Raw genomic sequence first — 15,092 nt, 5'->3', positions numbered from 1 at the left:
AAACATTTTGTAATAATACTGGGATGGAGGTTAATGTAAGAAAAACTAAAGGATTCTACTTTGCTTATAAAAATAAAACCTTTATTTATAATGATAGGGCTAATTGGAAATTTAATGAGGGAAATATACAGTTTATAGATCCAGGAAGCACCGATAAATATCTAGGTGCAAAAATTGATCCATGGATTGGGGTAAGCCAATCAAACTGGGAAGACCAATTAGGTATTTGGATAGATAATCTTAAAGGATCTCTTTTAAAACCTGTACAGAAATTGGAACTCTTAAAAGTGTATTTTATCCCTAGACTTTATTATTATTTAATTTTATCAGAAGTATCATTAAACTATCTTAATAAACTTGATAGTATAATTAAAAGTGCAGTAAAAGAAATATTACATCTCCCACAATCCATCACAGATGGGTTTTTATATACTAAGACCTGTGATGGTGGCCTTGCGTTGAATAAATTGTCTACATTTATTCCAATTGCTAGTCTAAGGAAATATGAAATGCTATACAAATCCGAAGATGAAGCTTTACATGCCTCATTTTCATTCAATGGTGTTAGTATAGCTACAAAAATGCAAAAACTTAGTAAACTGAAAGTTTTAGAGAAGATTTGGAATCCAAATATAAATCGACAATTGGAAGAAATGGATATCACTGGTATAGAGGAATTTAGTAATAAGAACTATACCAACGGGAGGTCTATAGAACTTCATAAATGGATGGCCTTGCCCTGTCAAGGGGCGGGCATCCATTATTTCAAGAACGATAATATCTCCAATAATTGGTTGACAAAAATTCAATATATGAAGACATCTAAAGTAATAAATTCAATTTTATTACGAATGAACTTATATCCTACAAGGGCGTCTCTAGCTTATGGAAAGCCATTTAACATCAAGAATTGTCGGCGATGCAATGATAACTCAGAAACGATCGTTCATATTTCAGTATGGTGTCCCTACGTAAAAAATATGAGGATTAAGAGACACAATAGAATAATGGAAGAATTAATAAAGTTTATCAAGATAAAAAGATGGATAACATACGTGGAACCACGCATAAAAGATAATACTGGGAAATTATGGATACCGGATTTAATTTTTAAGAAGGAAAATCATGTTATCGTGTAAGACGTAACGATTAGAATGGACATGTAAATTAACTCACTGGAACAGGCTTGGGAAGAAAAGAAAGTAAAATATAAACATCTAGAAAAGGAAATAATGGTCCTCACAAAAGGAACAAGAATATCCTTTTATGGATTTGTGATGGGATCCCGAGGAAAATGGTTTGAAAAGAACAATGAACTAATGAAAGACCTCGGGATCGAGAAATTTAAAACTTTTGCTCAAAACATCACAAATCTTGTGTTATCTTTGACTCTCGAACTTTTAAGGATTTTTATGGACTCATAGGATTCTCCATTTGACAGAATTTAATAACTTTTAATTTTAGATTGTTTTAAACAAGGTTTTAGGTTAATTTTAAACTAGTATTAATTTTAAATTAGTATTTTATGATTTTAATATTTTAGTAATAAAAGTAAATTATTTAATGTCACTGATTAAGGGTGGGGGGTAATATTGGTGTAATATAATTAAAGTGCACGCAACACATAACAAATGAGAGCGATAATATCATCGAACAGTTGAAAATCCCAGCTCATTCCTCGCTTTATTGATGATTCTGGTTTACAACATTTTATCCCGTTCCCTTTAAGATCATCTGGCTGTGGTTAGCTAGATAGGGGTATACTTTCGTCGACGAGCGACGATAAAACTCGAAAAGGACACGATCCATTCATATGGTGAGTACATGAAATTTAGGAAGGCTGGCTCCAAATACCTGAATACTGAATAATGCAAAACAAAAACAAAGAACTGTGTATGCTAGAAATCTGAAACCAAAACAGAAATAGCTGGAGATAGTGAGAAATGTGATCAAACTCAGACTGGTGCATTTGGGAAAAGGAGCAAGTCAAACAGTCAGGAACAAAACAGTGAATGAAGTATGACTGGTAAATTAAACTGCATTTATTTCAATGCAAGAGGCCTAACAGGTAAGGCAGATGAACTCACAGCATTGTTGGGAATATGGGACTGGAATATCACAGCAATTACAGAGATATTGCTCAGGGATGGACAGGACTGGCAGCTCAATGTGCCAGGGTATGGATGCTATAGGAAGGATCGAAGGGGGGCAAGAGAGGAGGTGAGCGATATTTTTGATGAGGGATAATGTGCTGTACTCCAGGAGGTTATTCCTGGGAGTACTTCTACGGAAGTTGCTTGGGTAGAATTGAGAAATTAGAAAGGGTGGATCAACTTATTGTGATTGTACTATAATCCACCCAATAGTCAGCAGGAAATTGAAAGGCAAATTTATAAGGAAATCTCAGTTATGTAGAAGAATAATAGCATGGTAGGGTTAGGGGATTTTAACTTGCCAAACATAGCCTGGAACTGCCATAGTGTTAAGGCTTGGATGGAGAGGAATTTGTGAACTGATTCAGTATGTGGATGAACCTTCTAGAGAAGGAGCAAAACTTGACCTCCTCTTTTGAAATAAGGCAGGGCAGGTGACTGAGGTGTTAGTGGCAGAGCACTTTGGGGCCAGTGATCATAATTATAGTAGTTTTAAAACAGTGATGGAAAAGAATAGATTGGATGAAAAAGTTAAAGTTCTAAAATATAGGAAGGCTAATTTAGACAGTATTAATCAAGAACTTACAAAAGTTGATTTGAGTCAGACGTTTGCAAGTAAAGGGCAAGGCTGGTAGGTGTAGGGAATGCTAGATAACTAGAGAAATTGAGGTTTTGAGAAAAAAGAAGAAAACATATGTCAGGTATAGACATCAGGGATTGAGTGAATCCCTAGAAGAGTATAATGGCAGTAAAGTATACTTAAGAGGGCAAAATCAGGAGGGCAAAATGGAACATGAGACACCTTTGGCAGATAGATTTAGGGAGAATCCAAAGTGATTCTATGATTACATTAAGATCAAAAGAGTAGCCAGGGAAAGAATAGGGGCCCTTAAAGATCAGCAAGACGGCCTAAGTGTGGAGTTGCAGGAGATGGGGGTATTTTGGGAAGCTAGGTAAGTGATTGCTGGACCCCTTGCTGAGATATTTGGATCATTGATAGCCATAGGTGAGGTGCTGGAAGACTGAGAGTTTGCTAATGTGGTGCCACTTTTTAAGAAAGGTGGTAAGGAGAAGCCAGGGAACTATAGGCTGACGAGTCTGACATCAGTGATGGGCAAGATGTGGAGGCGATCCTGAGGGAGAGGATTTACATGCATTTGGAAAGGCAGGGCTGATTAGGGATAGTCAACATGTTTTTGTGCATGGGAAATCATGTCTCACTAACTTGATAGAGTTTTTTGAAGAAATAACAAAGAGGATTGATGAGGGCAGAGTGGTCGATGTGATCTATATGGACTTGAGTGAGGTGTTTGACAAGGTTACACTTGGTAGACTGTTTAGCAAAGTTAGAACACATGGAATACAGGGAGAATTAACCATTTGGATACAGAACTGGCTCAAAGTAGGATGGGTGCTTTTCAGACTGGAGGCCTGTGAGCAGCGGTGTGCCACAAGGATCGGAGCTAGGTCTGCTGTTTCTTGTCACTTATATAAATGACAAGATGCAAAAATAGGAGGTATGGTTAGTGAATTTGCAGATGACACCAAAATTGGTCGTATAGTGGACAGCGAAGGTTACTTCAGAGTTGAATGGGTCCTTGAGCCAAGAAGTGGCAGATGGAGTTTAATTTAGGTATTTTGGAAAGACATATTGAGCAGGATTTATACACTTAATGGTAAGGTGTTAATGGTAAGGAAGATCACATCCACCACTCTGCCCTCATCAATCCTCTTAATGGGAGTGTTGCTGAACAAAGAGACCTTGGAGTGCAGGTTCACAGTTCCTTGAAAGTGGAGTCGTAGGTAGACAGCACAGTGAAGAAGGCATTTGGTATGCTTGCCTTTATTAGTCAGTGCATTGAGTTTAGGAGTTGGAAGGCCATGTTGCAGCTGTACAGGACATTGGTTTTGGAATACTGCGTTCAATTCTAGTCTCCTGCTATCGGGAGGATGTTGTGAACCTTGAAAAGATTCAGAAAAGATTTGCAAGAATATTGCCAGGGTTAGAGGGTTTGAGCTACAGGGAGTGGCTAAATTGCTGGTGTATTTTCTCTGCAGCTTCAGAGGCTATGAGGTTTATAAAATTATGAGGGGCATGGATAGATTGAATAGCCAAGGTCTTTACCCCGGGGTGAGGGAGTCCAAATCAAGAGGACATAGGTTTAAGGTGAGCGGGAAAGATTTAAAAGGGACCTAATGGGCAATGTTTTTAATGGCGAGGGTCATGCATCTACAAAATGAGCTGCCAGAAGAAGTGGTGGAGGCTGATACAATTAAAACATTTAAAAGGGTACATGAATAGGAAGTGTGACGGTGCTCTCCTTTAACAAGGTTAGGTTGTCCTTTTTTTCAGAGGAGTCGTAAATGCAGAGATTCTGAGGTGTCTGCTTTGGATGGGTTTTAGGGCAATTTGATTATAGCTAACAGATACTGCCTCAAGTTTTTGAGAAACACCTGTACAATAAAAGGGGAGTGGCCACTTCTTTCAGCTTAGCTTTTCTATGGTTTTACTTTGATTTTAGCAAGCTGTTTTGTTTGCGGCTGCCAGTCAGGTTTTTGAGGCTACTGGTCCAGGAAAATGCTCTGTGCTGATTCTCTCTCTTTGACATCTCTTTTGTAACAACCTGTGTTTGATTTAACCTTTTTTTGCCAAGTGCTGTTTATGGGGATGTTGCAAATATTTGGAACAGCACTACTAAGTTGTGGTAGCGTTGATTGGGTTTTCAGGCTGGTCTCTTTTGTTTGTGTTTCATTTGGTACTCTGTAAATGAATTCTGTTTTGTTTAAAACCAAGGAGTTTTGACCAGCTACATCAGTCCTGGAATATCCACTTTACACCTGCTTAAAACAACTAGAAAATATGTGGTCTCGGCTACTTTCTTGAAATGTTTTGAGGGGATTTGGCCTCGTCCATAACAGAAGGATTTAGAGGGTTATAGGCCAAAACACTGGGAAATGAGACTAGATTATTTTAGGATATCTGGTCAGCATGAACGAGTTGGTCTGAAGGGTCTGTTTCCATGCTTTACGGATCTATGACTTTAATTTCAGCATGTCTATTAGTACAGTGTTGACAAATGGAGACTGAGCTTCCTTAGCATGATATTTCTATAGTTTCACAGAAGACTCAAGTTTTCTCAACAGAACATTTCTGACATCTGCAGTCACCTGGAAGAAATCCACCTTATAAGAAGATGAAGAGGTGAGCACTACAGTTCAAGACTTCTTTATCTTTGGATTCTTGTAGACATCTGGTGATATCTCAAGGGTTTCTTGATTTGCTTCCCATAAGTGCATCTCCCAGGTTACTGATACAATGTTTCCCAAGGCCAGCATGTGCACTTTACATGCACTTTCTTAGCTGAGATTATTCCAGTGCACTCCAGAATAGCCTTGTACCTTCTGCATTCCATAAACTTAGCTGCATCCAAAGTTTGGGGAGGAATATTATTGATATGGTTCCAATCTCTATTTAAAAACAAATCGTGGATCCTGACCCTGAAGGGCACTTATCTACTGTGTGACCCAAACCAGAGGCAGCCTACAGACTTTATTGATTTGTTTCAGGAGTCTCATCCAATTCAGAGCATTGGGTAGGCTGAACTGGTAAAAGGATCAATTCGGTGTCCAAGGCTTGAAGAGGTGACAGAAGGAGAAAGTGAGGACTGCAGATGCTGGAGATCAGAGCTGAAAAATGCGTTGAAGTATGGTTACACATTGTTGCCAAGCTGTTATTGTCAGGATTGGATGTCAGCCATAGCTATATGTTAAATACTAGAGGTAAGATACTGGTTAGCCAGGATCTGGTCATGCAAATTTCTGATCAGAGCTTTATTTCAACTCCTCAGTCCACAAACTCCAAACAAACTGATTACTTGTTCCTCCTATAAATTGTACATTATTTATTTTTATGTACACACATCCAGTCAAGTGCTTGCATAATTACCTCTTAATTAATGTCACCATCACCTGTCTCCTAGATTCATTTGGTCTCAGGCAGGTACTTTCGGAGATATTTTCTAATCAGTCTGTTCAGAGACATTATTATACACTTCTGGAGCAGGTGGGACTTGAACCCAAGTCTCCTGGCTCCAAGGTAGGGACATTACTCCAAGGTAGGCACCACAATGGCCCTCAAAATCACGAATCAATCAATCCACCCACTTGGATATTTTGGCGGGATTTGAACTCGGATCAGATTCTATTGAATGATAACACTAAATATAGATCTCTGACAGCTGTAGTTCAGGAGGTGTGATGAGGATAAGATAAAATTTAAAGGAAGCTTCACTAGTTCCCTTGACTTGCCTTTTTGCAGGTTGCCTATAGGCATCTCTTGTGCTTCAGTACCTGTAAGGAATGATACTTGCAGCATCACCATTTTTTCCCAAGTAAACTTTTAATTGACCTTAAAAAGTTATTTACAACTACTGGGAAAGTAGCCAGTGGTGGTCAGTCCCTAACTCTAGCAAGATTGCTCATAAGTGGGAATCAACATTAAATTCCCTTCTTCCTGTCTCAAAAGCTCACATCCTAAACTGCATTTGTCAATATTCATTGCCACATTGAATCCTGATTTAGTAACGTCACTATTCTTAAAACTTCTGGTCTTCTTTTCAAATACCTGCAAGGTATCATCCCTTCTGATCTCTGTATGCTTCTCCAGCCATATAATTTTCTGAAATCTCTGTGCTCCTCTAGGTCTGGCATCTTCCATACACCCAATTTTAATTGCATTGATAGTCTTGCGATATTTATTACATTTAAAAATAATAGTAAGTCTTCACTCAAAGTTGGAGTTGTGTTCCTGAAAAGGACAACCTCAACTGAAATGGTTTTGCGTGAAACGAAAACAGAAATTGCTGGAGAAACCCAGCAGGTCTGGCAGTATCTGTGAAAAAACAACAAACTCAGTGTTTTGTAAGATCTTTCTCAATGGGGAAAAAGAATTAAAACATTACATTTTTAAAGTGAAATTTTTACTAAATTCAAATATTGATAATTAAGTTTTCAAAATTTGTTTTAACATATATAGTAAGAACTACAATAAATTTGGAGGTCAGTTGTCTCATTTGGCTGGATGGCTGTTTTGAGACCAAGTTAAAAGAAACATCAGGGATGAATAACTTGTGATAAGCTCATACAGCTTTTCTGTTCATTCACGCCCCACCTCTCAGAGTCATTTCAAAATTCCAGTGAAAACTTGTGTTGATAAGAAAATGAGTTCTCCTTACAAGTCTACTGAAATATTTAACCTGACACTTTATGCTTTAAATGATGTTATACCTTCTCTGTATTCAATGTTTAATAATGAAAACGAAATATACTGCAACATGTTACAGTACCTGGTGGTCCTGGCAGGCCTTGCATTCCAGGGGAACCAACTCCTCTGTCACCTTTCTCACCTTTCAAACCAGGGAATCCTGTGTAAAACAATCATGGATAATAATATCACTAATGAATTAAAAGATTAAAATATTCTGTGTAACATCTACTACTACTACACCCAGAATAAAATAATAAAAGGCTACATTGAAAATAAAAATGATTAATACTACATCTACAATAAAACCATGAAGTCAGTGTGCGTAGAATGAATCAATGCCTTGATACACCTGGAAAACAACACTGAACAATACTCCTGGAGTAAACAGTGATGGAATGCTTCCCATTTTGTTGAATGAATGCAACTTCAACAACATTCAAATTGCTTAACGTTACCGAGGACAATGTAGCCTGCCTGATTGATATCATTCTCGTGAATATTCACTCCCTCCACCACTGCTGCTCATTAGCAGCAATATGTTTATCTACAAGATGTACTGCAGAAATATAACAAAGATCTTTAGCTAGTACCCTTCAAACCCACGACATATAACCACCTAGAAGGACAATAACACCAGATACATTGAAACACCACCACCTGCAAACTCCCCTCCAAGCCACTCAACATCCAGACTTGGAAATATAACACTGTTTGTTTGTTATCACTGAGTTAAAATCCCAGAATTTCCTCCCTAATAGCAGTGTGGGATCAAGGAGGCAGCTCAGCACCACCATCTCGAGGACAACTAAGGATGGGCAATAAATGCTGGCCCTGTCAGTGACATCTACGTATGAATTAAAACAAAAACTACACAGAGATTAAAGCAATAGAAACTGCCCGGAATAAAACAATGAGTACAACATTTAGAAAAAAGTAATGAAGCCTACATCTAAAAATAAAACAATGAACAATGTACTTAGAGTAAAAGAGTGAATACCACAGCCAGGATTTTCTCATTTGAAATTAGAGTGGCAGTGAGTGAGTTTCATGGAGTGAAATCTGGAGTAAGTCATCTCACATCATCAGGTTCTTCTCAGCTCATTAATTTTGTAAGCTAGATGTATAATTTACTCTGTGCATCTCATGGTCATTGAGATGGGTGGCCAGATTAGAATGAAAGATGAAGGACTCCTTCAATATTCTCATTAGTGTGGTGACTTCACCATGCAAGCCTGACTCTCTCCATGGATAGCATGGTAGCCTCCTTGGAGACTTGGGTCTCTCAGAATGCTCAGTGGCTGCTGGATATGCTCTCAGAACTGCACCACATTACACTGGCCATGGATTATAGCATCACTTTAATATTCTTAAAATATAAGAGGTAAAAACAATGACTGCAGATGCTAGAAACCAGATTCTGGATTAGTGGTGCTGGAAGAGCACAGCAGTTCAGGCAGCATCTTGCCCGAAACGTCGATTTCGAAGCTACTTGGATGCTGCCTGAACTGCTGTGCTCTTCCAGCACCACTAATCCAGATTCTTGAAATATATTCATTCTTTCATCTGATTTTAACAAGGGGTCCTACACAATCTATCAAGATCTTGTTAAAAGGACCTTCAAAAGCTGGTGAATGAATTGGATCAGTTTAGTTTCGTAAGGTTTAAAAATTGCAGTCATATTGTCAGTAATAGTAAAGGCAACCACAGATGTACAGGAATTCCTGTACATGTCTTTATTGCCTGGCATTCAAACCAGAAATGATATCACCCACTGTAACAGACCAAGACACGTCGATAGAAAGTGGGACAGAACACCAGCACTTCACCGGAGGCTCACTAATGATGTTACTGAGCATGATGACGAAACATCTGAGAACAAATCCACCAGCTCAGCGAGCAAACTTATAACCTCACGTCAGTATGCCTATCCTGCCCGTGGATTTGCAGGATTTTCTAAAGGTAGAACCAGTGATAACTCCAGGGATTTGAGGCGTCTATTATACATGTTCCATTCGTCTCTTGCATATAAGAGGGCAGGACCTCGGCTTTTCTGTAGATCAGTAGCTGGGTTGTAGTCTCAGACATCAAACATTCTGTTTCTCAGCATCTAAAAGCTGCACTGGCACTTTGAAATCAATGTTGCATTTTATCATCAACATCTGCTTATAGCTAGAGGAGGCACCTGAGGTGTGGATTTTGATGGTTGTGGTGGTGGTGGTGGTGTCATTGGGATCATCTGGTGAGGTTCACAACTTGTATGTCATCATGAAGCAGGCAGAGATTGGCAATGAATTTCTGCTGGCAAGCAAATTTGAGGAAAACATTCCATAATCCCTTGCAGTTGACAAAGTTGAAGGTCTTTGTGAGACTGAAAAAGGCCATGCACAGAGATTGGTGCTGTTCACTGCATGTTTTTTTGATTTGTCATGCATTAAAAACCATGTCTCTTGATAGATCACAGACAATAGGTGCAGGAGTAGGCCATTCGGCCCTTCGAGCGAGCACCACCATTCATTATGATCATGGCTAATCATCCACAATCAGTATCCTGTTTCTGCCTTATCCCCATAACCCTTGATTCCACTACCTTTAAGAGCTCTATCCATCTCTTTCTTGAAAGTATCCAGAGACTTGGCTTCCACTGCCTTCTGGGGCAGAGTTTCTCTTAACTCTGTTCTAAATGGCTTACCCCTTATTTTTAAACTGTGTTTTCTGGTTCTGGACTCACCCATCAGCAGAAATATGCTTCCTGCCTCTAGAGTATTCAATCCTTTAGTAATCTTATATGTCTCAATCAGACCCCCTCTCATTCTTCTAAACTCAAGTGTATAAAAGCCCAGTCGCTCCAATCTTTCAACATATGATAGTGCCGCCATTCCGGGTATTGACCTCGCAAACCTACGCTGCACTCCCTCAATAGCCAGAATGTTCTTCTTCAAATGTGGAGAACAAAACTGCACACAATACTGTGGGTGCAATCTTACCACGTCCCTGTACAACTGCAGAAGGACCTCTTTGCTCCTATACTCAATTCCTCTTGTTATGAAGGCCAGCATGCCATTAGCTTTCTTCACTGCCTGCTGTACCTGCATGCTTGCTTTCATTGAATGAAGTACAAGAACACCTAGATCTTGTTGTACTTTCCCTTTACCTAACTTGACTCCATTTAAATAGTAATCTGCCTTCCTGTTCTTGCCACCAAAGTGGATAACCACACATTTAACCACATTAAACTGCATCTGCCATGCATCCGTCCACTCACCTCGGCTGTCCAAGTCACCCTGTATTCTCATAACATCCTCCTCAGGTTTCACCCTGCCACCCAGCTTTGTGTCATCAGCAAATTTGTTAATATTACTTTTAATACCTTCACCTATATCATTAATGCATTTCGTAAACACTTGTGGTCCCAGCACAAAACCCTGTAGTACCCCACTGGTTGTGGTACCCTGCCATTCCAAAAGGGACCCAATTATCACTACTCTTTGCTTCCTGTCAGCCAGCCAATTTTCAATCCAAGTCAGCATTTTGTCCCCAATACCATGTGCCCTAATTTTGCTCACTAATCTCCTATGTGGGACTTTATCAAAGGCTTTCTGAAAGTCCAGGTACACTACATCCACTGGGTTTCCCCTGCCCATCTTCATAGTTACATCCTCAAAAAATTCCAGAAAATTAGTCAAGCACAATTTCCCCTTTGTAAGTCCACACTGACTCTGACCTATCCCGTTACTGCTATCCAAATGACGCATAATTTCGTCTTTCATAATTGACTCCAGCATCTGACCACTGAGGTCAGACTAACTGGTCTATAATTCCCTGCTTTCTCGCTCCCTCCTTTCTTGAAAAGTGGGACATTAGCCACCCTCCAATCCGTAGGAGCTGATCCTGAATCTATAGAACATTGGAAAATTATTACCAATGCGTCCACGATTTCTAGAGCTACCTCCTTAAGTACCCTGGGATGTACACCATCAGGTCCCGGGGACTTATCAGCCTTCAGACTTAACAGTCTATGCCTAACATAAACTCCCTTCAGTTCATCCATTACCCTAGGTCCTTCAGCCACTATTACAGCTGGGAGATTGCTTCTTTCTTCCCCAATGAAGATAGATCCAAAATACCTATTCAACTCTCCTGCCATTTCCTTGTTCCCCATAATAAATTCACCCATTTCTGTCTTCAAGGGCACAATTTTAGTCTTAACCTTTTTTTTTCTTTTCACATATCTAAAAAAGCTTTCGCTATCCTCCTTTATATTTTTGACCAGTTTGTCTTTGTACCTCATTTTTTCTCCGCGTATTGCCTTTTTAGTTATCCTTTGTTGCTCCTTAAACGTTTCCCAGTCCTCTGGCTTCCCGCTCATCTTTGCTTTGTTATACTTCACTTTTATCTTTATACAGCCCTTAACACCCCTCATCAGCCACGGCTGCCCCGCCTCCCCTTATGATCTTTCTTCCTCTTTGGAATGAACTGATCCTGCACCTTCTGCATTATAACCAGAAATACCTGCCATTGTTGTTCCACTGCCATCCCTGCTAGGGTATTGAGCCATTGAACTTTGGCCCGCTCCTCCCTCATAGCTCCATAGTTCCTTTTGTTCAACTGCTGTGTGGAGTTTGCACATTCTCCCCGTGTCTGCGTGGGTTTTCTCCGGGTGCTCCGGTTTCCTCCCACAGTCCAAAGATGTGTAGGTTAGGTGAATTGGCCATGCTAAATTGCCCATAGTGTTAGTTGCATTAGTCAGAGGGCAATGGGTCTGGGTGGGTTACTCTTCGGAGGGTCGGTGTGGACTTGTTGGGCCGAAGGGCCTGTTTCCACGCTGTAGGGAATCTAATCTAATCTAATACTGACACTTCTGATTCTCCCTTCTTCCCCTAAAAACTTACCATATTATAATCATATTATGGGCAGAACCTGCAAAGAGACTCTGGGAGGAGCTCTTCAACCACTGGGAGGAGGCATTACAGGAGGATTCTCACAATGTCCTTTCCTGTAGTGAACAGCATGAAATCTCTCTGTAATTCCCATAGTTGGACCTGTTTCCTTTCTTGGAGATGCTCATAATTATTGCATCTGAGATGTCCCAGCAAGCTCTCTTCCTTCCAGATGAGGGTGATGAGGTTGTAGATTTGTGACAAGAGTGTCTTTCTGCAATATGAGTAGTTCAGCGAGGATTTCAGCTGTGCTGAAGGCCTAGTTTCTCAGCTGTCAGAACGCTTTCTGGATCTCCTGCAGTTAGAGGTGTGTCGACAGAGTGATGGATGGTATATTGCGGGATGGTGTTTACAGCACCTGCATTGAGGATTGTGCCTTGGTTGAGGAGATCCTCAAAATGCTCTGTCCAGTGGATGTTGACTGCCTATTGGTCTTTGATGAACAACTCTCCATTTTTGGTTCTCAGTGGAGTTGGTCCCTGGACTCTTGGACCATAGATGGTGTTGCCTGCACTGAAGAAGTATCCTACTTCATGGATGTCCATGTGTTGCTGAGTCTCCTGTGCTCTTTCCATCTACTATCTATTTTTTGGGTTACAGGTTCTTTGGGATGTGACCTCATTATATTGTTCAAGTTTGCATGTATGCTGTTCTGGGAATTCTGGCAAAGGATGACCATGTCAAGGGTAATGTGGATGCTAGAATCCTACCCTCAAACATCCTTAAAGTAATAATATATCTCCATCAACACACCCCTAGTCCTCATAAAAGTGTTGAAAGTTGGCCCAAGTATTGAAAGCATTTCAGGGAATCAGGTCTGAGTCAGGTCTAGTTCCTCAATTCAGCCTTCATACCAGCTGGCCATTTTGCCATTATGTTGTGTTTAATGGCTTTACCAGTGAATTCTCAGATTTGGAATGAGGAAACTTCTGGATGGTGAGTCTCTCCTCACCTTAACAATACCTCCTGTGAGACAGAAACTGATTTATTTAGGTTTCTTTGTAACTTCCACCCTCAACCAACTAGATGATGTGGCAGGAGTGCATTAGAAGTTTACTCAGATTTTCAACATCTCCAAACTGTGCAACTTGAGCAAATAAAGTCAGTCATAATTAGCTGCAGCCAAATAAAACAATTCCATATTTGACTATTTCCACTTATTTTTAGAAATATTTATGTCTTGAATTAAATGAGAGACAACAACACAGTTCTATATTATACCTTGATTATTACTTCAATGGCTATAAAACACTTAGTTTCATTCTGAGGATGTGCAAGGTGCTGTGTCAATGCAAACTCTTTCTTTCTTATCAGTGTATCTCAGCCATCTCAGGTGGAATTCTCAACTCCCTTGAGCATATGGGCAATGGCAAGGAAGTTGGAAAAATACTGTGAAGTGGACAAATCAGATTCTTGCTGTTGAGAAAACATTTGGAGATTCCCCTTAATGTTTAAACTAAGAACCCTGATTTTCACTAGTTACTTACATTTAATTGTTAGCTAATTTTGCCTCATTGCTAGCAGATCCCAACTCTCCTCTCCTTTGCAAGAAACTAGAGGGTGTCAATTTCCGAGGGTGTCAATTCCTGACATGAAAGTCAGAGTAGTTATCCGGTGGCAGAAGCTCACCACTTGCATTTTTGGATTCTCAAAAAGCTTCATCTTCATCAGCAATTCCTTGGATGCTCACGGACACCCTTCTCTTCCTCTAGGCAAGTGGGCATTGCCAATCCATCAGTCTCACCACAAAGTCATGGCTGCCTTTGGAATCAAAGGACAATTACGACCTACATGCTTCTGCTAGATCACTTTGTCCGCAGGAACACACATGCATCCCGTGTCGACACAGCATGCATCCTATGTCTCAACTTATTTTCTTGGCTGTGTCTCTTGACATTTCCAAATGATTCATATTACACATCCACATTTTGTGAAATGCTCTGCCAGTAAAAACAGGGCAGAGTCCAAATCTGCAAAATAAATATGAATGATTGGAACAGAATGATGTCACTAGCAGTATTGGTAGGGGTATTGCACATGCTTATTTTGCACATGTTAACTGAGAGTGTTTTGAGGGTGTCAGTAATTTTTGCTTTAATTTTCTTTCTTCCTATATGGGCCTTCAAGGCCCATATAGGAAGAAAGAAAATTAAAGCAAGGCCTTCAAGGCCCATGTATAGCAGCAATCGCCAGAATAGAAAGTCAATGCCACAATCATTACTCTGATGCCAATCACCATGCACTGAACCTTGGAGCAGCTGTGTGTGCACAGCTTTGTGGGAATGTTGGCTAGCAGACTTATTCTCTACTTCCTCAGTACTCACTCACTTTACTTGAAAGCTGTCTATTTTTAAAAAAACATTTTTCGTGTAGAGGAGTGGCGGGCAATCTATCATAGTTTAGACCAATGAATAGTCAAGGTGGTGGGATACTTTTTCCTGAATTGAGACAAAAGCAGGAACTTAGTATGATTGAAATGGATGGAAGACCAGTTACTTTCTCTCACATGAGCAGGAGAGCAGATAAGGTATCCTCAGTGAGTAGAAGAGAGCAGCAAGGGTGATTAGTTTGTGAGGATAAGTTGGGTGATATTGAGTAGCCATAATGCATGGAGTACAGTGAATTGCAGTCCATGGGCTTTCATATGAGATGCATGTGATCGCAGAGTTGGAGTGAGTGGTGGCCCACTGAGTATGGGGTAACAGAGGAAGACAAAGACAGCATATACCATTTTGG

The 15,092-nt window shown here is 40.1% G+C and overlaps 1 protein-coding gene across 1 annotated transcript in view; it reads right to left on the bottom strand.

The window, feature by feature from the left end:
- The window catches only part of col21a1 (collagen, type XXI, alpha 1), a 448,863-nt gene that overhangs the window by 14,625 nt on the left and 419,146 nt on the right, over positions 1–15,092 (bottom strand). The window contains exon 29 of the mRNA XM_072549080.1: positions 7,499–7,576. Within this exon, the coding sequence (XP_072405181.1) occupies positions 7,499–7,576 (78 nt within the window). The remainder of the gene's footprint in view (positions 1–7,498; positions 7,577–15,092) is intronic.

Source organism: Chiloscyllium punctatum, chromosome 3, assembly GCF_047496795.1.
Source record: "Chiloscyllium punctatum isolate Juve2018m chromosome 3, sChiPun1.3, whole genome shotgun sequence".
Lineage (NCBI taxonomy): Eukaryota > Metazoa > Chordata > Chondrichthyes > Orectolobiformes > Hemiscylliidae > Chiloscyllium > Chiloscyllium punctatum.
This window is presented reverse-complemented; position numbering and strand designations above follow the sequence as displayed.